Source organism: Rana temporaria, chromosome 5 (genome assembly GCF_905171775.1).
Source record: "Rana temporaria chromosome 5, aRanTem1.1, whole genome shotgun sequence".
NCBI lineage: Eukaryota > Metazoa > Chordata > Amphibia > Anura > Ranidae > Rana > Rana temporaria.
Window position 1 is genome coordinate 417609297 of NC_053493.1, and position 25019 is coordinate 417634315.

The 25019-nt window shown below is 50.7% G+C and overlaps 1 protein-coding gene across 1 annotated transcript in view; it reads left to right on the forward strand.

Moving 5' to 3' along the window:
- Positions 1-25019, forward strand: part of ARHGAP39 (Rho GTPase activating protein 39) — a 175782-nt gene that overhangs the window by 140071 nt on the left and 10692 nt on the right. The window contains exons 5-7 of the mRNA XM_040354714.1: positions 2861-2934; positions 14649-14848; positions 21202-21293. Of these exons, the coding sequence (XP_040210648.1) occupies positions 2861-2934; positions 14649-14848; positions 21202-21293 (366 nt within the window). The remainder of the gene's footprint in view (positions 1-2860; positions 2935-14648; positions 14849-21201; positions 21294-25019) is intronic.

Below are 25019 nucleotides of genomic sequence, written 5' to 3' on the forward strand. Positions count from 1 at the left end.
CCCGATTACCATCAAAGTGACCACATTTACTGGGGTGGTGTGGGGGACATTAGAGTGTAAGCTCCTCTGGTACAGATACTGATGTGACTGGGGGAGGGGACATTAGAGTGTAAGCTCCTCTGGTACAGATACTGATGTGACTGGGGGAGGGGACATTAGAGTGTAAGCTCCTCTGGTACAGATACTGATGTGACTGGGGGAGGGGACATTAGAGTGTAAGCTCCTCTGGTACAGAGACTGATGTGACTGGCTCCCTGTTCTCTGTACAGCACTGCGGTATGTGTCAGAGCTATATACATGTATAATAATAGAGTGTGACTGTGGGGGAGGGGACAGTAGAGTGTAAGCTCTTCTGGTACAGAGACTGATGTGATTGGCTCCGTGTTCTCTGTACAGCGCTGCGGTATATGTCAGAGCTATAGAACTGTATAAAACCATTATATCCCATGACCACAGAGTCTGGCCCTCTGGAATCACCTTGTATTGTTGGGTTTTCAGTATATAAACCATATCTCGGGCATAGGCGTGTGCGCAAGGGTCGTGCCTGGGCACACCCTAATCCTGGAGTTGGCGACCTGTCAATGGTGGTCTGGTGACAGGTAAACCACAATCCTTCCTTGCCGATCCTCAGAACCTGGACAGGAGAGGTGGCGGGGGGGGGCGGTGGAATTTAGAGGAACTGATCTGTATTTTCCTCCTGCCGCAGCTGAAAGTTGGAAACTTCGGATGAATGGACAGCCGCACTCCCAAAAAAATCTCTTGAGTTGTCTTTATTGTAAAATCAATGGTAAAATGCACTACAAAAGGCAGCAAAAATAGGGAAAACAGCCTACGCGTTTCACACTGGATCAGTGCTTAATCATGACCATGATTAAGCACTGATCCAGTGTGAAACGCGTAGGTTGCGGTGACTCCCTTCCCTAGCAGCTGAAAGTTGGCTTCTCCTCCTCTCCCTTTTGTCAACATTCATCTGCCACAGGAGGAAAATATAGGAGATCGGTACTAATATATGGCACCCCTCCTTTCACTTTCATTTCCTTCTGTTTCCTTCTGTTGCCCGGGTCCCCCCCTGTTGCCCGGGTCCCCCATGTGCTCCCTTGTGCCCCCCTTCCCCTCATTTTTTCAGGATGGAGAGCGGGGAAGAGGCCGGTAAATATGTCAAACGCATGTGTGTTGGAGGTTCGGGGTGCCGCACCCTAATGCAAGAGGCTGCGCACACCTGTGATCTCAGGTCTATGTAAGAAATTGGCACAGTGAGGGGTATATGATGAGGGCACACCTGTGATCTCAGGTCTATGTAAGAAGGTGGCACAGTGAGGGGTATATGATGAGGGCACACCTGTGATCTCAGGTCTATGTAAGAAGGTGGCACAGTGAGGGGTATATGATAAGGGCACACCTGTGATCTCAGGTCTGTGTAATAAACTGGCACAGTGAGGGGTATATGATGAGGGCACACCTGTGATCTCAGGTCTGTGTAATAAACTGGCACAGTGAGGGGTATATGATGAGGGCACACCTGTGATCTCAGGTCTGTGTAATAAGATGGCACAGTGAGGGGTATATGATGAGGGCACACCTGTGATCTCAGGTCTGTGTAATGAACTGGCACAGTGAGGGGTATATGATGAGGGCACACCTGTCATCTCAGGTCTGTGTAATAAGATGGCACAGTGAGGGGTATATGATGAGGGCACACCTGTGATCTCAGGTCTATGTAATAAACTGGCACAGTGAGGGGTATATGATGAGGGCACACCTGTGATCTCAGGTCTATGTAAGAAGGTGGCACAGTGAGGGGTATATGATGAGGGCACACCTGTGATCTCAGGTCTATGTAAGAAGGTGGTACAGTGAGGGGTATATGATGAGGGCACACCTGTGATCTCAGGTCTATATAAGAAGGTGGCACAGTGAGGGGTATATGATGAGGGCACACCTGTGATCTCAGGTCTATGTAAGAAGGTGGCACAGTGAGGGGTATATGATGAGGGCACACCTGTGATCTCAGGTCTATGTAAGAAACTGGCACAGTGAGGGATATATGATGAGGGCACACCTGTGATCTCAGGTCTATGTAAGAAGGTGGCACAGTGAGGGGTATATGATAAGGGCACACCTGTGATCTCAGGTCTATGTAAGAAACTGGCACAGTGAGGGATATATGATGAGGGCACACCTGTGATCTCAGGTCTATGTAAGAAGGTGGCACAGTGAGGGGTATATGATAAGGGCACACCTGTGATCTCAGGTCTATGTAATAAACTGGCACAGTGAGGGATATATGATGAGGGCACACCTGTGATCTCAGGTCTATGTAAGAAACTGGCACAGTGAGGGGTATATGATGAGAGCACACCTATGATCTCAGGTCTGTGTAATAAGATGGCACAGTGAGGGGTAAATGATGAGGGCACACCTGTGATCTCAGGTCTATGTAATAAACTGGCACAGTGAGGGGTATATGATGAAGTAGAGGGCACACCTATGGCCCATCGGTTGGCAGTACAATAAGGACTGGCTGTGTTGGTGATATGATTGGGATCAATAGATATCAATGATTATAGAACCCGTGTCTCCTCCTCCTCTGTCCTGTCACATCGGGGATGGGGACAGGGACAGGGACGGGGATGGGGACGGGGACCGGGGACGGATGGGCACTTCACTTATTGGATGAGCTGGTCCTGTCGGGTTCATTAGCTCTGGTTTCCAGTAATCCTGGCACGCGCCCACCACTAACACCATCCCTGCTGTCTCCTCTTCTAGTACTATCGGGTGATTGGCAGTTTGGGGGGGGGTAATAAAGGGACCGTCACTGTAGTCACACCGGCTCACTGTGTCTTCTGTCTTCTAATTTCAGGGGTGGCAATCAGCACCTACGCCAAATACTGCTACAGGAAACTCCAAAAAGCCGCCTTGCTGGGGGCGAAAAAGGTGCGTAACCTTCACACTCCCCCATCTGCCTTTCCCCCCTCTTCCTCTATACCCCCCCATACTACCCCCCCCCAAAACCCCGTCTGTCCTTCTGCCTCCCCCCTCTTCCTCTATACTCCCCCCCCCCCCCCCACACTCCTCCGTCTGTCCTTCTGCCTCCCCTCCTCTTCCTCTATACCCCCCCATACTACCCCCCCCCTCCACACTCCTCCGTCTGTCCTTCTGCCTCCCCTCTTCCTCTATACCCCCCCCCATACTACCACCCCCATCCATAACTCTTCCTCTATACCCCCCCATACTACCCCCCCCCCTCCACACTCCTCCCTCTGTCCTTCTGCCCCCCCCTCTTCCTCTATACCCCCCCCCATACTACCACCCCCATCTATAACTCTTCCTCTATACCCCCCCATACTACCCCCCCCCCCTCCACACTCCTCCGTCTGTCCTTCTGCCTCCCCCCTCTTCCTCTATACCCCCCCATACTACCCCCCCCCCTCCACATACCTCCGTCTGTCCTTCTGCCCCCCTCTCTTCCTCTATACCACCCCATCCATAACTCTTCCTCTATACCCCCCCCCATACTACCACCCCATCCATAACTCTTCCTCTATACCCCCCCCCCCCATACTACCACCCCATCCATAACTCTTCCTCTATACCCCCCCCATACTACCACCCCCATCCATAACTCTTCCTCTATACCCCCCCCCATACTACCACCCCCATCCAAAACTCTTCCTCTATACCCCCCCCATACTACCACCCCCATCCATAACTCTTCCTCTATACCCCCCCCCCCATACTACCACCCCCATCCATAACTCTTCCTCTATACCCCCCCCCATATTACCACCCCCATCCATAACTCTTCCTCTATACCCCCCCATACTATCAACCCCCCTCCACACTCCTCCGTCTGTCCCCCCTCTTCCTCTATACCCCCCCATACTACCACCCCCCCTCCACACTCCTCCCTCTGTCCTTCTGCCCTTCCCCCCTCTTCCTCTATACCATCCCCCATACTACCACCCCCCCCTCCACACTCTCTGTCCTTCCACCTCCCCCCCTCTTCCTCTATACCCCCCATACTACCACCCCCCCCTCCACACTTCTCCGTCTGTCCTTCTGCCTCCCCCCCCCTCTTCCTCTATACCCCCCCCCATACTACCCCCCCTCCACACTCCTCCGTCTGTCCTTCCACCTCCCCCCTCTTCCTCTATACCCCCCCCATACTACCCCCCCTCCACACTCCTCCGTCTGTCCTTCTGCCCTTCCCCCCTCTTCCTCTATACACCCCCCCATACTACCACCCCCCCCTCCACACTCCTCCGTCTGTCCTTCTGCCTTCCCCCCCTCTTCCTCTATACCCCCCCCCATACTACACCCCCCCCTCCACACTCCTCCGTCTGTCCTTCCACCTCCCCCCCTCTTCCTCTATACCCCGCCATACTACCCCCCTCCACACTCCTCCATCTGTCCTTCTGCCCTTCCCCCCTCTTCCTCTATACACCCCCCATACTACCACCCCCCCTCCACACTCCTCCGTCTGTCCTTCTGCCTTCCCACCCTCTTCCTCTATACCCCCCCATACTACCCCCCTCCACACTCCTCCGTCTGCCTTCCCCCCCCCCCTCTTCCTCTATACCCCCTCCACACTCCTCCGTCTGTCCTTCTGCCCTTCCCCCCTCTACCTCTATCCCCCCCCCCATACTACACCCCCCCTCCACACTCCTCCGTCTGTCCTTCCACCTCCCCCCCTCTTCCTCTATACCCCCCCATACTACCACCCCCATCCATACCTCTTCCTCTATACCCCCCCCCCCATACTACCACCACCCCCCCCTCCATACCCCCCCCATACTACCACCCCCATCCATACCTCTTCCTCTATACCCCCCCCCCCATACTACCACCACCACCCCCTCCGTCTGTCCTTCTGCCTTCCCCCCCTCTTCCTCTATACCCCCCCCCCCCTCCACACTCCTCCGTCTGTCCTTCTGCCTTTCCCCCCTTTTCCTCTATACCCCCCCCCATACTACACCCCCCCTCCACACTCCTCCGTCTGTCCTTCTGCCCTTCCCCCCTCTTCCTCTATACCCCCCCCCCATACTACACCCCCCCTCCACACTCCTCCGTCTGTCCTTCCACCTCCCCCCCTCTTCCTCTATACCCCCCCATACTACCACCCCCATCCATACCTCTTCCTCTATACCCCCCCCCATACTACCACCACCCCCCCCTCCATACCCCCCCCCATACTACCACCCCCATCCATACCTCTTCCTCTATACCCCCCCCCATACTACCACCACCACCCCCTCCGTCTGTCCTTCTGCCTTCCCCCCCTCTTCCTCTATACCCCCCCCCCATACTACCCCCCCCCTCCACACTCCTCCGTCTGTCCTTCTGCCTTTCCCCCCTTTTCCTCTATACCCCCCCCCCATACTACCCCCCCCCCCTCCACACTCCAGTCTGTTACAGCGTGATGAATTTTGCTTACTCCATTACAAACGGTAGTTTTACCAGAACGAGCGCTCCCATCTCATAACTTGCTTCTGAGCATGCGCCGGTTTTTCACGTCGTTTTAGCCCACACACGACCATTTTTTACAACCCGAAAAACTTCAACGTTAAAAACATTGTGAAAAAATAGAGCGTGTTGGAAAAAATTTTGCCCTTTTTTAGAACCCGAAAAATGCTCTGAAGCCCACACACAGTCATTTTTAATGACGTTAAAAAAGAACGTCATTTCTTATGCCGCGTACACGCGATCATTTTTTACAACCCGAAAAACGTCATCGTTTAAAACGACGTTAAAAAATTCAGCATGCTCGAATTTTTTTTTTTTTTGTCGTTTTTCAGAACCTGAAAAATGATGTGAAGCCCACGCACGAACATTTTTTAAAAACTATGGGCCAGATTCAAGAAGCAATTGCGCATGTGTAACCATAGGTTACACAGCGCAATTGCTTACTTGCCCCGGCGTTACGAGTGCTCCTGATTCAGGAACATCGTAACGCCGACTGCAGCCTAAAATCTGCGTGGCATAAGGCTCTTATGCCCGCATATCTTAGGCTGCATTCTTGCGATGACCGCTAGGGGGCGCTCCCGTTGTGCTCAGCGTATAGTATGCAAATTGCATACTAACACCGATTCACAATGTTGCGTGAGCCCTGCGTACGCAAGTTACATAGTTTCCGTACGTCGGTTTTCACGCAAGGCTGCCCCTGCTACGGATACCCGTCGTTCCCGCATCGCCAAATTAGAATTTTACGTCGTTTGCGTAAGTGATTCGTGAATGGCGCTGGACGCCATTCACGTTCACTTTGAAGCAAATGACGTCCTTGCGACGTCATTTGCCGCAATGCACGTCGGGAAAGTTTCTCGACGAAGCATGTGCGCTACCATCGGCTCGGGAACGCGCCTAATTTAAATGATTCCCGCCCCCTACGGGATCATTTAAATTGCGTGCTCTAGCGCCGGGCAATTTTGCCGGCGCGCCCTCGCAATTTACGGAGCTATTGCTCCGTGAATCGAGGGCAGCGGAGCAAATTTGCGGGGGCGCAGGGCAAAATCGTTGCCCTGCGCCTCTGCAAAAAAAGCGCAATCCTACCTGAATCCGGTCCTATGTTTTTTTCATGCCGAAAAATGATCGTGTGTACGCGGCATCAGAACCTGAAAAAAAACGCTGATTCACAATGTTGCGCGAGCCCTGCGTACGCAAGTTACGGAGTTTCCGTACGTCGGTTTTCGCTCAAGGCTGCCCCTGCTATTAGCAGGGGCAGCCCATGTCACGGATACCCGTCGTTCCCGCGTCGCCAAATTAGAATTTTACGTCGTTTGCTTAAGTGATTCGTGAATGGCGCTGGACGCCATTCACGTTCACTTTGAAGCAAATGACGTCCTTGCGACGTCATTTGCCGCAATGCACGTCGGGAAAGTTTCCCGACGGAGCATGTGCACCTAATTTAAATGATTCCCGCCCCCTACGGGATCATTTAAATTGCGTGCTCTAGCGCCGGGCAATTTTGCCGGCGCGCCCTCGCAATTTACGGAGCTACTGCTCCGTGAATCGAGGGCAGCGGAGCAAATTTGCGGGGAGCGCTGGGCAAAATCGTTGCCCTGCGCCTCCGCAAAAAAAAAAGCGCAATCCTACCTGAATCCGGCCCTATGTTTTTTTTAATGCCGAAAAATGATCGTGTGTACGCGGCATCAGAACCTGAAAAAAAAAACGGTCGTGTGTACGCGGCATTACGGCATTGCCGGTGAGCGGGGCGTGGGCTTCTTCTTGCTGCAGTGAGCGTGCCTATTATTGCAGCGCGGCCTGCGGAAGAAGTGGCGATATTAATAAGGATTCCGGAGAAGAGCGGACTGCAGTGACGGCCTGTTACCATGGCAACCCCCCGCCGCCGCTCCCTTCCCTCCACACCAATGCACTTCCACAGATTCACACAGCATTTTAATTAGGCCCCTCCGCTCGCCGGCGTTAACACGTGGAACGTTTTTTCTCCTTTTTAATGCGTCTGTCTGCTGGAGGAATAAATACTACAATGGATTAGGACAGACTTAATCTCTGATCCCGGGGATTTAGCATCTGTAGCCCCCCGCCGGCTCCGCAGGGACCATCGGCAATCCTGTAAAGGGATAATACAGGTTTGAATGTCACCGCCGCCGTGTATAAAGAAACTTCCCCGGCAATAACATGATCATTCTAATTCCATTATTGTAGATCTCGCTTTTTTTCTGGGGGGGGGGGGGGGGCGGTAATGAGATTTTCCTTGTGCCGCTTCATGTCACATCCATCATATCTGGTCAGATATCTCCGGGCAACCGCTCCATGGGCCAGATCCACGTAGCGCGGCGCTTCTTTCCGTCCGGCGTAGCGTATCTCAGAGACACTACGCCGCCGTAACTTACAGCGTATTTCCCGTATCCACAAAGAACTTGCGCCGTAAGTTACGGCGGCGTAATGTAACTGTGTCGGCGTAAAGGCGCGCAATTCAAATGGATGAGATGGGGGGGGCGTGTTTTATGTTAATACGTCTTGACCCGTCGTAAATGACGTTTTTTCTGAACGGCGCATGCGCCGTCCGTGGGGGGTATCCCAGTGCGCATGCTCCAAATTGACCCGCAACAAGCCAATGCTTTCGACGTGAACGTCATTCTACGCAAAGCGAACGTTTTACGCAAACGATGGAAAATTTGACGCTGGCCCGACGTCCATACTTAACATTGCGTACGCCTCATAGAGCAAGGGTAACGTTACGCCGGAAAAAGCCTTACGGAAACTACGTAAAAAAAAGCGCCGTACGTTTGTGGATTCGCGTATCTAGCTAATTTGCATACTCGACGTGGAAATCAACGGAAGCGCCACCTAGCGGTCAGCGTAAATATGCACCTTAGATCCGACGGCGTACTAAGACGTTACGCCAGTCGGATCTAGCCCAGCTTCAGGCGTATCTTGTTTTGTGAATACGAAACAAAGATACGCCGGAGCAACCTAGAAGTTACGCGGCATATCAATAGATACGCCAGCGTAACTGCTTTGTGGATCTGGCCCCTTGTCTGTAATCTGGAAGATAATTCCGCCGTAACTTACAGCGTATTTCCCGTATCCACAAAGAATTTGCACCGTAAGTTACGGCGGCGTAGTGTAACTGTGTCGGCGTAAGGACGCGCAATTCAAATGGATGAGATGGGGGGGCGTGTTTTATGTTAATACGTCTTGACCCGTCGTAAATGACGTTTTTTCTGAACGGCGCATGCGCCGTCCGTGGGGGTATCCCAGTGCGCATGCTCCAAATGAACCCGCAACAAGCCAATGCCTTTCGACGTGAACGTCATTCTACACAAAGCCCTATTCGCGAACATTTTACGCAAACGACATAAACTACGGGAAAATTCAACGCTGGTCCGACGTCCATACTTAACATTGGCTACGCCTCCTATAGCAGGGGTAACGTTACGCCGGAAAAAGCCTTACGGAAACGATGTAAAAAAAATGCGCCGGGCGGACGTAGGTTTGTGGATTCGCGTATCTAGCTAATTTGCATACTCGACGCGGAAATCGACGGAAGCGCCACCTAGCGGCCAGCGTAAATATGCACCTTAGATCCGACGGCGTACTAAGACGTGCGCCAGTCGGATCTAGCCCAGCTTCAGGCGTATCTTGTTTTGTGGATACGAAACAAAGATACGCCGGAGCAACCTAGAAGTTACGCGGCGTATCAATAGATACGCCAGCGTAACTTCTTTGTGGATCTGGCCCCTTGTCTGTAATCTGGAAGATAATTCCGCCGTAACTTACAGCGTATTTCCCGTATCCACAAAGAATTTGCGCCGTAAGTTACGGCGGCGTAGTGTAACTGTGTCGGCGTAAGGGCGCGCAATTCAAATGGGTGAGATGGGGGGCGTGTTTTATGTCAATACGTCTTGGCCCGACGTAAATGACGTTTTTTCTGAACGACGCATGCGCCGTTCGTGGGGGTATCCCAGTGCGCATGCTCCAAATTAACCCGCAACAAGCCAATGCCTTTCGACGTGAACGTCATTCTACGCAAAGCCCTATTCGCGAACGTTTTACGCAAAACGACGGAAAATTCGACGCTGGCCTGACGTCCATACTTAACATTGGCTACGCCTCCTGTAGCAGGGGTAACGTTACGCCAAAAAAAGGCTTACGGAAACGACGTAAAAAAAAATGCGCCGGGCGGACGTACGTTTGTGGATTCGCGTATCTAGCTAATTTGCATACTCGACGCGGAAATCGACGGAAGCGCCACCTAGCGGCCAGCGTAAATATGCACCTTGGATCCGACGGCGTACTAAGACGTGCGCCAGTCGGATCTAGCCCAGCTTCAGGCGTATCTTGTTTTGTAGATACAAAACAAAGATACGCCGGAGCAACCTAGAAGTTACGCGGCGTATCAATAGATACGCCAGCATAACTCCTTCGTGGATCTGGCCCCCAGTCTGTAATCTGGAAGATAATTCACCAATTAAGGCTAAAATGTCATGTTTTTTTACTACTTTCTCTATACAGTATGTGCTTCTCTACATGTTTCGCCACGAGTAGTAGCTTCCTCAGGAGAATTTATTGATCAAGCACTGTAAACACTAGGATTAAAAAAGATCCTTTAGATTGGTGGCACTGAAGGGCACTGATTGGTGGCACTGAAGGGCACTGATTGGTGGCATTTTAGCCTTAATTGGTGAATTATCTTCCAGATTACAGACAGGGGGCCAGATCCACAAAGCAGTTAAGCTGGCGTATCTCTTGATACGCCGCGTAACTTCTAGGTTGCTCCGGCGTATCTTTGTTTTGTATCCACAAAACAAGATACGCCTGAAGCTGGGCTAGATCCGACTGGCGTACGTCTTAGTACGCCGTCGGATCTAAGGTGCATATTTACGCTGGCCGCTAGGTGGCGCTTCCGTTGATTTCAGCGTCGAGTATGCAAATAAGCTAGATACGCCGATCCTCAAACGTACGTGCGCCCGGCGCATTTTTTTACGTCTTTTCCGTAAGGCTTTTTTCGGCGTATAGTTACCCCTGCTCTATCAGGCGTACGCAATGTTAAGTATGGACGTCGGGCCAGCGTAGAATTTTCCGTCGTGTACGTCGTTTGCGTAAAACGTTCGCGGATAGGGCTCTGCGTAGAATGACGTTCACGTCGAAAGCATTGGCTTGTTGCGGGTCAATTTCGAGCATGCGCACTGGGATACCCCCACGGACGGCGCATGCGCCGTTAAAAAAAAAAAAACGTCAATTACGTGGGGTCAATAGGAATTACCATAAAACACGCCCCCATCTTATCCATTTGAATTGCGCGCCCTTACGCCGACACAGTTACACTACGCCGCCGTAACTTACGGCGCAAATTCTTTGTGAATGTGGAAAATACGCTGTAAGTTACGGCAGCGTAGTGTCTCTGAGCTACGCTACGCCGGACTTACAGATGCGCCGAGGTACGTGGATCTGGGCCTAGATTTAAAAAAGATCTTTTAGATTGGTGGCACTGATTGGTGGCACTGAAGGGCACTGATAGGTGGCACTGATCACTGATGGGTGGCAATGAAGGGCACTGATAGGTGGTGCTGATGGGCACTGATCACTGATGGGTGGCACTGGTAGGTGACACTGATAGGCAGCACTGATCGGTGGTACTGATGGGCATTTATTGGCAGAACTGGTGAGCGTTGATAGGTGGCACTGTTGTGCAAAGGTAGGTAGCACTGTGGGTACTGATAGGTGGCATTGGCAGGTGGCACTGGTGGGCACAACAGAATGAACAGGATGCATGTTATGTGATCCCAGAGCAGGAAATGCTGCCCTCTAGAGGCCGCTTCTTTCCATAGAGCGGCCTTTCTCAACCTTGGGGTAGATTCAGGTACCTTTTGCGGCGGCGTATCTCCAGATACGCCGCCGTAATTTGAATTCCGCGCAAGCGTAGCGCTACGCCGATTCACAAAGGCAGTTACGCTGAAAAAATAGGCTTCCTCCACCGACGTAACTTGATTGCGGCGGCGTAGAATTGTGTGCAATATAACTTTGGCCGCTAGGGGCGCTTCCGTTGTTGTCGGCGTAGAATATGCTAATTTCCCAGATACGCCGATTCACAAACATTTTTTATGTCGTTTGCGTTAAGGCTTTTTCGGCATAAGGCTGCTCCTGCTATTAGGAGGCGCAGCCAATGTTAAGTATGGACGTCGTTACCGCGTCGCAATTTGAAAATTTTGCGTAAGTTGTCCGTGAATGGCGATGGACGCCATTTACGTTCACGTTGAAACCAATGACGTCCTTGCGACGTCATTTATCGCAATGCACGTCGGGAAATTTTAGGGACGGCGCATGTGCAGTACGTTCGGCGCGGGAACGCGCCTAATTTAAATGATCCACGCCCCCTACCGGATCATTTGAATTACACGCGCTTACGTCGGCCCCTTTTTACGCTACGCCGCCGCAACTTACGGAGCAAGTGCTTTGTGAATACTGCACTTGCTCCTGTAAGTTACGGCGGCGAGGCGTAAAGACGATACGCTGCGCCACCGTATCATTGCGCGGCCCAACGTGAATCTACCCCTGTCTTTGTAACTCCCGTTCTAAATAAAGGAATAATAAATGTGGTGATCAGTGTAATGGCAGTTATATGATGACGCTGTACAGCCCTGGTGACAAAAATAAATAAAGTTGTGTAATTAAAAAAAAAGGTTTTAACCACTTGCCTACCGGGCACTTAAACCCCCCCTTCCTGCCCAGGCCAATTTTCAGCTTTCAGCGCTGTCACTTTGAATGACAATTGTGCGGTCGTGCTACACTGTATCCAATTAATTTTTTTTTCCCCACAAATAGAGTTTTCTTTTGGTGGTATTTAATCACCTCTGGGGTTTTTTTTTTTTTTTTGCTAAAAAAATGAAAAAAGATTGAAAATTTTGAAAGAAATATACCGTATTTATCGCGGTATAGCTCGCTCCCGCGTATACCGCGCACCCCTAAAGTTGCCCCCATTCCTGTGGGAAAAAATAGTTTTTTGTACTTACAGTTTTGGTGTCTTGCGCGGCGTCCGTATTCGGGTTCGGCGTCCGTCTGCGGCTTCGGGTGTCCTCTTCGTCGGGTCCGGCGTCCTTCTGCGGCGTCCTCGCGTCCTCCCCGCTCTTTTCCCGTGCCGAGTTTGAATACTGCGCCGGCATATACCGAATGCAGTACACTCGGGCAGGCTCGGCTACTGTCGCGCTCGCGTCCTGTACATCCAGGACGTGAGCGCGGAAGAAGTCGAGACTGCTCGACTATACACGAGTGTACTGCGCTCGGTATATGTCGGCGCAATATTCAAAACTCGGAAAGCGGGTATCGGCGTATATCGCGCACCCACGATTTTGCCCTGATTTTCAAAAAAGTGTGCGGTATACGCCGATAAATACGGTAATTTTATTTTTTTCATAGTTTGTTATAAAATTTTGAAAACAGGTAATTTTTCTCTTTCATTGATGAGCACTGATAAGCTGCACTCATTGGGCACTGATAGGTGGCACTGATAGGGGCACTGATGGGCACTGATAAGCTGCACTGATAGGTCGCACTGATGGGCACTGATAAGCTGCACTGATGGGCACTGATAGGTGGCACTGATGGTTGTAAACACCCAGCTCCTGATCCTGTCAGGGAGAGAAATTACCTATCGTCTGTTCATACAATGTATGAACAGCGATCAGTCATTTCCCCTAATCAGTCCCATCCCCCCTACAGTTAGAACACACCCAGGGAACATACTTAACCCCTTCCCCGCCCCCTAGTGTTAACCCCTTCCCTGCAAGTGGCATTTTTATAGTAATCCAATGCATTTTTATAGCACTGATCGCTATAAAAATGCCAATGGTCCCAAAAATGTGTCAAAAGTGTCCGAAGTGTCCGCCATAATGTCGCAGTCACGAAAACAAATCGCTGATCGCCGCCATTACTAGTAAAAAAAAATATTAATAAAAATGCCATAAAAATACCCCCTATTTTGTAAACACTATAACTTTTGCGCAAACCATCGATAAACACTTATTGCGATTTTTTTTACCAAAAATATGTAGAAGAATACGCATCGGCCTAAACTGAGGGAAAAAAAATGTACCGTATTTATCGCGGTATAACGAGCTCCCGCGTATACCGCGCACCCCTAAAGTTGGCCCCAATCCTGTGGGAAAAAAGTTTTTTTTGTACTTACAGTTTTGGTGTCTTGCGCGGCGTCCATCGGCGGCCTCTGCGGCTTCGGGTGTCCTCTTCTCCGGGTCCGGCGTCCTTCTACGGTGTCCTCGCGTCCTCCCCGCTCGTTTCCCGCGCCGAGTTTTGAATACTGCGCCGACATATACAGAGCGCAGTACACTCGTGTATTGTCGGCAATGCTCGGCTACCCGCGCTGACGTGCTGTACGTCCAGGACGTGAGCGCGGAAGGAGCCGAGACTGCCCGACTATACCCGAGTGTACTGCGCTCGGTATATGTCGGCGCAGTATTCAAAACTCGGCGCGGGTATCGGCGTATACCGCGCACCCACGATTTTGCCCTGATTTTTAGGGCAAAAAAGTGCGCGATATACGCCAATAAATACGGTATATGTTTTTGGGGGATATTTATTACAGCAAAAAGTTAAAAATATTGAATTTTTTTCAAAATTGTCGCTCTGTTTTTGTTTATAGCGCAAAAAATAAAAACCGCAGAGGTGATCAATTACCACCAAAAGAAAGCTCAATTTGTGGGGAGAAAAGGACGCCAATTTTGTTTGGGAGCCACGTCGCACGACCGCGCAATTGTCAGTTAAAGCGACGCAGCGCCGAATCGCAAAAACTGCCCGGGTCCTTTACCTGCATTTTGGTCCGGGTCTTAAGTGGTTAAATATGTTTTATAGCAGAAACTAAAAATTGTTTTATTTTTTTCCTAAATTTTTTTTTTTTTCATTTATATCTCAAAACATAAAAATTCCAGTGGTGATCAAGTACTACCAAAAGAAAGATCTATTTGTGGGAAAAAATTAGATACATTTCGTTTGGGTACAGTTGTATGACCGCGCAATTACCACTTACAGTAGCACAGTTCTGAATAGCAAAAAATAGCCTAGTCATGAAGGGGGTAAAATCTTCCGGAGCTGCAGTGGTTAAAAAACATGTGATCCATAAAGGAGTGTGATATCTCGGTCCCCGTGTGACTTCTTGCCTCTTCCTTGTGTTCCAGGGACTGAAGAAACCGAACCTTGAGGAGATCAAGCACGCCCGCAACGCCGTCTTCAGCCCCTCCATGTTCGCCAGCTCCTTACAGGAGATTATGAGTATGCAGAAGGAGAGGTACCCGGAGCGCCAGCTGCCCTGGGTGCAGACCCGGCTGTCCGAGGAGGTGCTGGCACTGAACGGAGATCAGACCGAGGGCATCTTCAGGTACGGCTCCAGCATTGACTTCATATACAGTGGAACCTCGGATTACGAGCATAATCCACTCCAGGAGAACGCTCGTAATCCAAAGCACTCGCATAGCAAAGCGAGTTTCCCCATTGAAGTCAATGGAAACTAAAATAATTTGTTCCGCATTGACTTCAATGGCATGCAATACCGCATGTGGCCAGAGGTGGGGGCGCCGGAGAGCCTCGGAAAAGGCCAGAGGACACCTCTTCTGACCTCGGAAAACCTTGGAAAGACTTTGTTCCCGACAATTGGAGAGGTCTGCCGAGCTGTCCTCGGGCCTTTCTGTGCATTTCCGAATGCAGATGTTCGGCTCTGGCGCCCCCCCACCCCAGGCCAAACGCGGTACTGCACACCGCTTTGGCCTGAATCCTGCTTGTTTTGCGAAAAAAAAACACTCAGGCCCAGATTCACGTACGAGTTACGCCGGCGTATCTCCAGATACGCCGTCGTAACTCTGAGTCCGAGCCGTCGTATCTATGCGCCTGATTCTTAGAATCAGTTACGCATAGATTTGTGTTAGATCCGACCGGCGTAAGTCTCTTACGCCGTCGTATCTTAACTGCATATTTACGCTGGCCGCTAGGGGCGCGTACGCTGATTTACGCCTAGAAATATGTAAATCAGCTAGATACGCGAATTCACGAACGTACGCCCGGCCGACGCAGTACAGATACGCCGTTTACGTTAGGCTTTTCCCAGGGTAAAGTTACCCCTGCTATATGAGGCGTACATGCGGCGTAACAATTAGGGTTGTCCCGATACCGATACTAGTATCGGTATCGGGACCGATTCCGAGTATTTGCGGGAGTACTCGTACTCCCGCAAATACCCCCGATACCAAAATTGAATACTCCCCCGTCCCCGTCCCCGTCCCCCCGCCGCCGCCATCGCCGTGACGCTGCATCCCGCCGCCGTTACGCCGCATCCCCGCTACCGCCGCCTGTTTAATACGCGCCGGGAACATTACAGCTTTGAATAGCTGTAATGATTCGCGCCGCGCATAGACACTGCCCCTTGCTCGGGTGAACTGTCCAATCCCGAGCGAGGGGTAGTGTCTATACGCAGCGCGGCGCCAATCATTACAGCTATTCAAAGCTGTAATGTTCCCGGCGCGTATTACACAGTCGGCGGTAGTGGGGATGCAGGTAAGCGGGATATGGGAGGGAGACATGGCTGGATGGGGGGCATACATGGCTGGATGGGGGGCATACATGGCTGGATGGGGGGGAGACATGGCTGGATGGGGGGCATACATGGCTGGATGGGGGGGATACATGGCTGGATGGGGGGGAGACATGGCTGGATGGGGGGGAGACATGGCTGGATGGGGGGGGAGACATGCCTGGATGGGGGGGATACATGGCTGGATGGGGGGGATACATGGCTGGATGGGGGGGAGACATGGCTGGATGGGGGGCATACATGGCTGGATGGGGGGGAGACATGGCTGGATGGGGGGGAGACATGGCTGGATGGGGGGGAGACATGCCTGGATGGGGGGGATACATGGCTGGATGGGGGGGATACATGGCTGCATGGGGGGGAGACATGCCTGGATGGGGGGGATACATGGCTGGATGGGGGGGATACATGGCTGCATGGGGGGAGACATGGCTGGATATGGAGGGGACATGGCTGGATATGGGGGGAGACATGGCTGCATGGGGGGAGACATGGCTGGATATGGGGGGACATAGCTGCATATGGGGGGGACATGGCTGAATATGGGGGGGGACATGGCTGGATAATGGGGGGACATGGCTGCATATGGGGGGGCATGGCTGCATATGGGGGGGACATATCTGGATATGGGGGGACATGGCTGCATATGGGGGGGACATGGCTGGATATGGGGGGGACATGGCTACATATGGGGGGGACATGGCTGCATCTGGGGGGGACATGGCTGCATCTGGGGGGACATGGCTGCATCTGTGGGGGGACATGGCTGCATATGTGGGGAGACATGGCTGCATTTGGGGACACATTTAAAAAAAAGTATCGGTATTCGGTATCGGCGAGTACTTGAAAAAAAGTATCGGTACTCGTACTCAGTCCTAAAAAAGTGGTATCGGGACAACCCTAGTACCAATGTTAAGTATGGACGTCGTTCCCGCGTGGAATTTTGAAAATTTTACGTCGTTTGCGTAAGTCGTTCGCGAATAGGGCTGGGCGTCATTTACGTTCACGTCGAAAGCATTGGCTTCTTGCGGTTTAATTTGGAGCATGCGCACCGGGATACTTTCACGGACGGCGCATGCGCTGTTCGTAAAAAGCGTAATTTACGTGGGGTCACATGAAATTTACATAACACACGCCCACATCTACCACATTTGAATTAGGCGGGCTTACGCCGGCCTATTTACACTACGCCGCCGCAACTTTGGTTTGAGAATATGGCACTTGCCTGTCAAAGTTGCGGAGGCGTAACGTAAATAGGATAAGTTACGCCCGCACAAAGATACGTGATTCTACGTGAATCCGGGCCTCACAATCCGAGTTACGATTTTTAAAAATACAGCGCCCGTATTGCGAAACGCTCGTAAACCGCGTTACTCGCAATACGAGGTTCCGCTGTACTGTAGAGGAAAACTTGGGTATACGTGGTCAGAACTGTGGCCTTGCGGCACCGGGGGGCTTGGTCGTTAATTTCCTCCCATGGAGTTAGCATGCTCTTCCCAGTCTTGGTCTCCTCTAGATTCACAAGTCTCTTTCCTTGGGGGGGGTTAATCACCTTCTATTTAAACAGAACCCAGAGTGAAAGTCAGTACACCCCTCACATTTTTGTAAATATTTTATTATATCTTTTTATGTGACAACACTGAAGAAATTACACTTTGCTACAATGTAGATGAAGCACCCTGGTGTTTCGGAAGGGTTGCTTCGTAAATTTAGTTTGCCAGGTGGTAGTTGCCCTGGTTAATTGTTAGTAGATCCACTGATTCCTCTCTAGTTCGGGACTTGCTGCACCTTCCCTCTTCTGTCGCTAGGTGGCAGTATGCTGGTGACATTAGATAGACAAGGCCTTAGCAAGGTCAGGTTATGAATGGATGGGGTGTCTCAGCCAATTGGCTGGGGTTTCTCTAGTCCCTTGGCCTGGTGGGAGAGCCTATTTATTTGGGTGGAGTCAGGTGATCGGGGGTTCCGTGCCACCTGTACTGCTGTCTGGGTGGACGTGTGTTAACCACTTCAGCCCCGGGCCATTTGGCTGCCAAAGACCAGAGCACGTTTTGCGATTCGGCACTGCGTCGCTTTAACTGACAATTGCGCGGTTGTGCGACGTGGCTCACAAACAAAATTGGCGTCCTTTTTTTCTCACAAATCAAGCTTTCTTTTGGTGGTATTCGATCACCTCTGCGGTTTTTATTTTTTGCGCTATAAACAAAAATAGAGCGTCAATTTTGAAAAAATAGCAATATTTTGTACTTTTTGCTGTAATAAATATCCCCCCAAAAAATATTTAAAAAAAAAAAACATTTTTTATCTCAGTTTGGGCCGATTCTACATATTTTTGGTAAAAAAAAAAACGCAATAAGCCATTATTGATTGGTTTGCGCAAAAGTTATAGCATCTACAAAATAGGGGATAGATTTATGGCATTTTTATTATATATATATTTTTTTTTACTAGTTATGGTGGCGATCAGCGATTTTTATCGTGACTGCGACATTATGGCGGACACATCGGACAATTTTGACGCCATTTTTTAGGACCATTGTCATTTATACAGCGATCGGTGCTATAAAAATGCACTGATTACTGTAAAAATGAAACTGGCAGTGAAGGGGTTAACCAGGAGGGGACGCTGAAGTGGTTGTTTGTCCCAGGGAGTGCTTCTAACTGTAGGGGGGATGGGCTGCGTGTGACACGACACTGATCACCGCTCCCGATTACAGGAAGCAGTGATCAGTGTCCTGTCACTAGGCAGAACAGAACTTGTTTACATCAGCATTTCCCCGTTCTTCCTCTCCGTGTGACGATCGTGGGACTCCAGGCAGACATTGAGTCCGCGGGACCCGCGGTCAGGCCCACGGGCACGCGCCCACAATCCCGGGCCTCAAAGGCGACGTATATATACGTCAATCTGCCCAGCCGTGCCATTCTGTCGACGTATATAGTCATGCAGCGGTCGGCAAGGGGTTACGCTGTCCCGGGCTGCTAGGCTGGAAGCCTGAGGCCTATCCCGGGGACTGCAGTATTAGCGTAGGGTTGGGACTGCAGTATTACAGTCCAGCCGAGAGTAAAGGTTCATCCGGAAGGGGAACCAGTTGTGGTTGGAGGTAGAGGGGAAGCTGTCGCCAGTACTAAGGGACCATCCACCTTGTTACCAGAGACCACTGTGAGTAAGCTTGAACCAGTACCAGAGCAGTGTTCTCACCAGCCGGGGACGGTGAAGAAGTGGAAAAACTTCAGCAAGTGCCAAGCCAGGGATCCAGCAGGACAGCAGGGGTGACGCTTGAGAAGCATCAGTGAGTGCCTGCCAAGCCAGGGACCGAGCAAGCCAGCAGGGTTACGCTTGAGTAGTATCTGTGAGTGCCAAGCCAGGGATCCAGTGGGTCAGCAGGGGGTGACGCTTGAGGAGCATCAGTGAGTGCCTGCCAAGCCAGGGACCGAGAAAGCTAGTGGGGTTACGCTTGAGGAGTATCTGTGAGTGCCAAGCCAGGGACCCAGCGGGTCAGCAGGGGTGACGCTTGAGGAGCATGAGTGAGTGCCTGCCAAGCGGGTCAGTAGGGGGTGACGCTTGAAGAGTATCTGTGAGTGCCAAGCCAGGGATCCAGCAGGTCAGCAGGGGGTGACGCTTGAAGAGTATCTGAGTGCCAAGCCAGGGATCCAGCGGGTCAGCAGGGGGTGACGCTTGAAGAGTATCTGTGAGTGCCAAGCCAGAGACCCAGCGGGACAGCAGAGGTGATTCTTGAGGAGCATCAGTGAGTGCCTGCCAAGCGGGTCAGCAAAGGTAACGCTTGAAGAGTATCTGCGAGTGCCTGCCAAGCCAGGTACCTAGCGGGTCAGTAGGGGGTGACACTTGAAGAGTATCTGTGAGTACCAAGCCAGTGACCTAGCGGGTCAGTAGGGGGTGACACTTGAAGAGTATCTGTGAGTACCAAGCCAGGGACCTAGCGGGTCACTAGGGGGTGATGATTGAAGAGTATCTGTGAGTGCCAAGCCAGGATCTAGCAGGTCAGTAGGGGGTGACACTTGAAGAGTATCTGTGAGTACCAAGCCAGGTACCTAGCAGGTCAGTAAGGGGTGACACATGAAGAGTATCTGTGAGTACCAAGCCAGGGACCTAGCGGGTCACTAGGGGGTGATGATTGAAGAGTATCTGTGAGTGCCAAGCCATGGACTCAGCGGGTCACTAGGGGGTGATGATTAAAGAGCATCTTTGAGTGCCAAACCAGGGACCTAGTGGGTCAGCAGGGGTGACGCTTGAGGAGCATCAGTGAGTGACAAGCCAGGGACCCAGCGGGTCAGCAGGGGTGACCCTTGAAGAGTACCTATTAGTACCAAGCCAGGGACCTAGCAGGTGAGTAGGGGGTGACGATTGAAGAGTATATGTGAGTGCCAAGCCAGGGACCCAGCGGTGAAGTGGGGGTGACGCTTGAGGAAGATACTGAGTAATGGAAGTGGAAGAGCTCAGGAGATCCAATGGTGATTGGGTCCGAGAGTCTAATAAGAGACTGGGAGTTCAGAGAGTGAAGATCTACAGTGAGCGACTGTAGTGTGCAAGGAGAACTGTGTTGCCGATAGTTAAGTACAATTACCGTTAGTTACCCGGTACAAGATTGTTGCTATAGGAGACAGCGGTCCTACCTATACATAAGTGGTGTCCAGCTGGAGGCCTTCCACTGTATAGCTGTCTACCTATAGAAGTCTCTGAGATCATTGCATCTACTTAAGGGTGTATTGGCCCTAACACTCTCTCCCACAGTTCTTGTTCAAGAGACAATAAATCTCTTTGCATTCAAAAAGTGTCTGGCGCCCATCACTTCAAGTTGCGTTACACCCACCATGCCTTGTAACCCACTCTACATAGAAGGATGTCGGCTCTCCCTGACTCTGGAGGTCACCATTAGGCCTCTGGAGGTCCGGGACCCCGCAGTGTATACAAGCTGTACACTCACTACACAACATTGTAGCAAAGTGTCATTTCTTCAGTGTTGTCACATGAAAAGATACAAGAAAATATTTACAAAAATGTGAGGGGTGTACTTACTTTTGTGAGATATTGTGTGTGTATCGGTAATATAATGATGAATTGTCGGCTTGGATTGTAATGAGTGAATCCGCTGAGCCAGCGCCATGACTTGAGGATGTGTTTGTCCTCGCAGGGTCCCCGGTGACATTGATGAAGTGAATGCGCTGAAGCTGCAGGTTGATCAGTGGAAGATCCCCACCGGCCTGGAAGACCCGCACGTTCCAGGTAGGAGTGAGGAGCGATCACATCGGGGATGGTGGTAGTTGCAATTCAACGATGCAGGATAGGGCCTAAAGTATGTGCACCCCTTACCATCACACCTACACTACACTACGTATGTGCACCCCTCACACCTACACTACAATACGTATGTGCACCCCTCACACCTACACTACAATACGTATGTGCACCCCTCACCCCTACACTACACTACGTATGTGCACCCCTCACACCTACACTACAATACGTATGTGCACCCCTTACCATCACACCTACACTACACTACAATACGTATGTGCACCCCTTACCATCACACCTACACTACACTACAATACGTATGTGCACCCCTTACCATCACACCTACACTACACTACAATACGTATGTGCACCCCTTACCATCACACCTACACTACACTACAATACGTATGTGCACCCCTTACCATCACACCTACACTACACTACGTATGTGCACCCCTCACACCTACACTACAATACGTATGTGCACCCCTCACACCTACACTACAATACGTATGTGCACCCCTCACACCTACACTACAATACGTATGTGCACCCCTTACCATCACACCTACACTACACTACAATACGTATGTGCACCCCCTACCCTCACACCTACACTACAATACAATACAATACGTATGTGCACCCCCTACCCTCACACCTACACTACACCCCCTTACCATCACACACTATAGTTCATAATATACTCTTCATCAGATCACCAGCTATTAGAACATTAGTCAACAGATTACTAGATTACACCTGGAGGAGGAGTTGTTTTCCCCAAGGCATCCTGAGAGGTATAATCACAGGCGTGTGGACTCTGTAGTGGGGTCAACTTTTGGAGGTGAGCAGGCATTCCAGCTAGAGGTGGTCACTGAAGTCACTGGAAATTTTTAACCTTAAAAAGGAGGAGTGATAAAATGTATCGCATAAACATGCGTTTCATACAACAATGCAGCCACTTCGGCTGTACATGTTTCGCCCTGAAGAGCTTCCTCAGGAGTCTTAAGAGTGCTGCATAAATTTGATACTATAGACAAAGCGAACAAACAAACATTTATGAACATTTACAAAATGTTACATACCAATATATTTAAAATTACAAAATACCGATATTAATGTTATGCAATTTAGATATTGGTTGTAACATTTTGTAAATGTTCATAAATGTTTGTTCTCATGGTCTATACCAGTGGTCTCCAAACTGCGGGCCGGGGGCCGGATGTGGCCCTTTGCTTGCTTTCATCCGGACCCTGGGGCACCATTTCCTTCACTGACACAAACAAAGGGGCAGAGTTCCCTCCAATGACATCAACAAGGTGGCCCAATGAGACCAATGATGGGGGACCTTTCCTCCTAATGACACCAAGATGGGCCGCAGTTCCTCCCTATGACACCAACAATGGGGTACAATTACTACCAATGACACCAAAGATAGGGCACAATTCCTCCTAATGACACAAACAATGGAGCCCAATGACACCAATGATGGGGCACAATTCCTCTCACTGACACCAAAGATGGGAGATTGTTTACTCCATCTGATGCTGGCACTTTTTCTACTCCCGATAGAAATCCGGCCCCCCTAAAGTCTGAAGGACAGTAAACTGGCCCTTTGTATAGAAAGTTTGGAGACCCCTGGTCTATACTATAGTATCAACTATATAGCAGCACTCTTAAGACTCCTGAGGAAGCTCTTCGGGGCGAAACATGTAGAGCCGAAGTGGCTGCATTGTTGTATGAAACACACGTTTATGCAATACTGTTTATTTCGTTGGTGTCCAAAGTCGCTTGACAAGTCTCACAAGTGTGAATGGGACTGAACAAGTTGAAGTTAGAAGCTGATTGGCTCCCATGCACAGCTGCTCCAGATTCTGTGTGCTCCAGTTTTAGTCAATCTCCCCCATTGAGTCTCAGCGATATGATTTGCGGATTGGCAAGTCGGTGCACCCGATAAAGTGTCCTCTGTGTGTACGCCACATTTTGTCCCCCTGCCCCCCAATTTTGCAATTTTTTTGCATCAAGCTAAGCTATAAAACACCATGGCCCGGATTCAGGTAGAATTGCGCATTATTTACGGAGGCGCAGGGCAACGTTTTTGCCCTGGGGCCCCGCAAATTTGCTGCGCTGCCCTTGATTCACGGAGCAGAAGCTCCGTAAATTGCGCGGGTGCGCCGGCAAAATGCCCGGCGCAAGCGGGCGCAATTTAAATGATCCCGTAAGGGGCGGGAATCATTTAAATTAGGCGCGTTCCCGCGCCGATCGTAGCGCGCATGCTCCGTCGGGAAACTTTCTCGACGTGCATTGCGGCAAATGACATCGCAAGGACATCATTTGCTTCAAAGTGAACGTGATTGGCGTCCAGCGCCATTCACGAATCACTTACGCAAACTACGTAAAATTCAAATTTCGCGATGCGGGAACGATGGGTATACGTAACATTGGGCAGCCTTACGCAAAAAACGCCGTATGGAAACGACGTAAATTGCGTACGCAGGGCTCGCGCAACGTTGTGAATCGGTGTTAGTATGCAATTTGCATACTATACGCTGAGCACAACGGGAACGCCACCTAGCGGCCATCGCAAGAATGCAGCCTAAGATATGCGGGCATAAGAGCCTTATGCCGCGCAGATCTTAGGCTGCAGTCGGCGTAACAAGGTTCCTGAATCAGAAGCACTCGTTACGCCGGGGCAAGTAAGCAATTGCGCTGTGTAACCTATGGTTACACAGGCGCAATTGTTTCTTGAATCTACCCCCATGAACTTTAGCCATCATTTTGCTGATCTCTATAAATGGATCCCCCATATAATAATCATAGAGGACTGAGACGGATCCATGACCACCGTCCGCTGTGTCTGTACACCGAGCCTCCGCCGTCTGCCGTGTGATCTCCCCGTGACGTCCCCACCAACTCCGCTGCTTTGCTGCACTCTGTCAGTTCGGCCCCCCCTGTGGCACCTTGTTACCATGGCAACTGGTGTGAAGGGCCCCTCAATGCTGCGGTTCTCAGTCACCTTATTTAAACTGTGCAGAAAGAATCCCATTATGGGTTTGGATGAGATGACGGAGTGATGAATGTACGGAGATAATGAGACGTATTACACAGCAATTATGGGCCATGTACACCTTACACTCCACTTCTCTATCGTCATTCAATGATCGCAATGCTGGTCTGTGTTCAGATCAGGCGGAAAAATAGAGAGCTGGTCACATTCTGTCTGAAAATCCTTGTTTGTAGTATATAGGAGGAGCCAGGGACCTCGCCGCGATTCTGCCAGCGATTCCCAAATTGCCGCAAAACACATGGCGGCATAATCACTAGAGGGATCATCAGCAGGAGGAAGGAGGTCCTGATTCCTCTATATAGATCTTTATATCACTAGAGGGGTCACCAGCGGAAGGAAGGAGGTCCTGATCCCTCTATATAGATCTTTATGTCACTAGAGGGGTCACCAGCAGGAGGAAGGAGGTCCTGATTCCTTTATACAGATCTTTATATCACTGGAGGGATCACCAGCAGGAGGAAAGAAGGTCCTGATTCCTCTATATAGATCTTAATATCACTAGAGGGGCCACCAGCAGGAGGAAGGAGGTCCTGATTCCTCTATATAGATCTTAATATCACTAGAGGGGTCACCAGCAGGAGGAAGGAGGTCCTGATTCCTCTATATAGATCTTAATATCACTAGAGGGGTCACCAGCAGGAGGA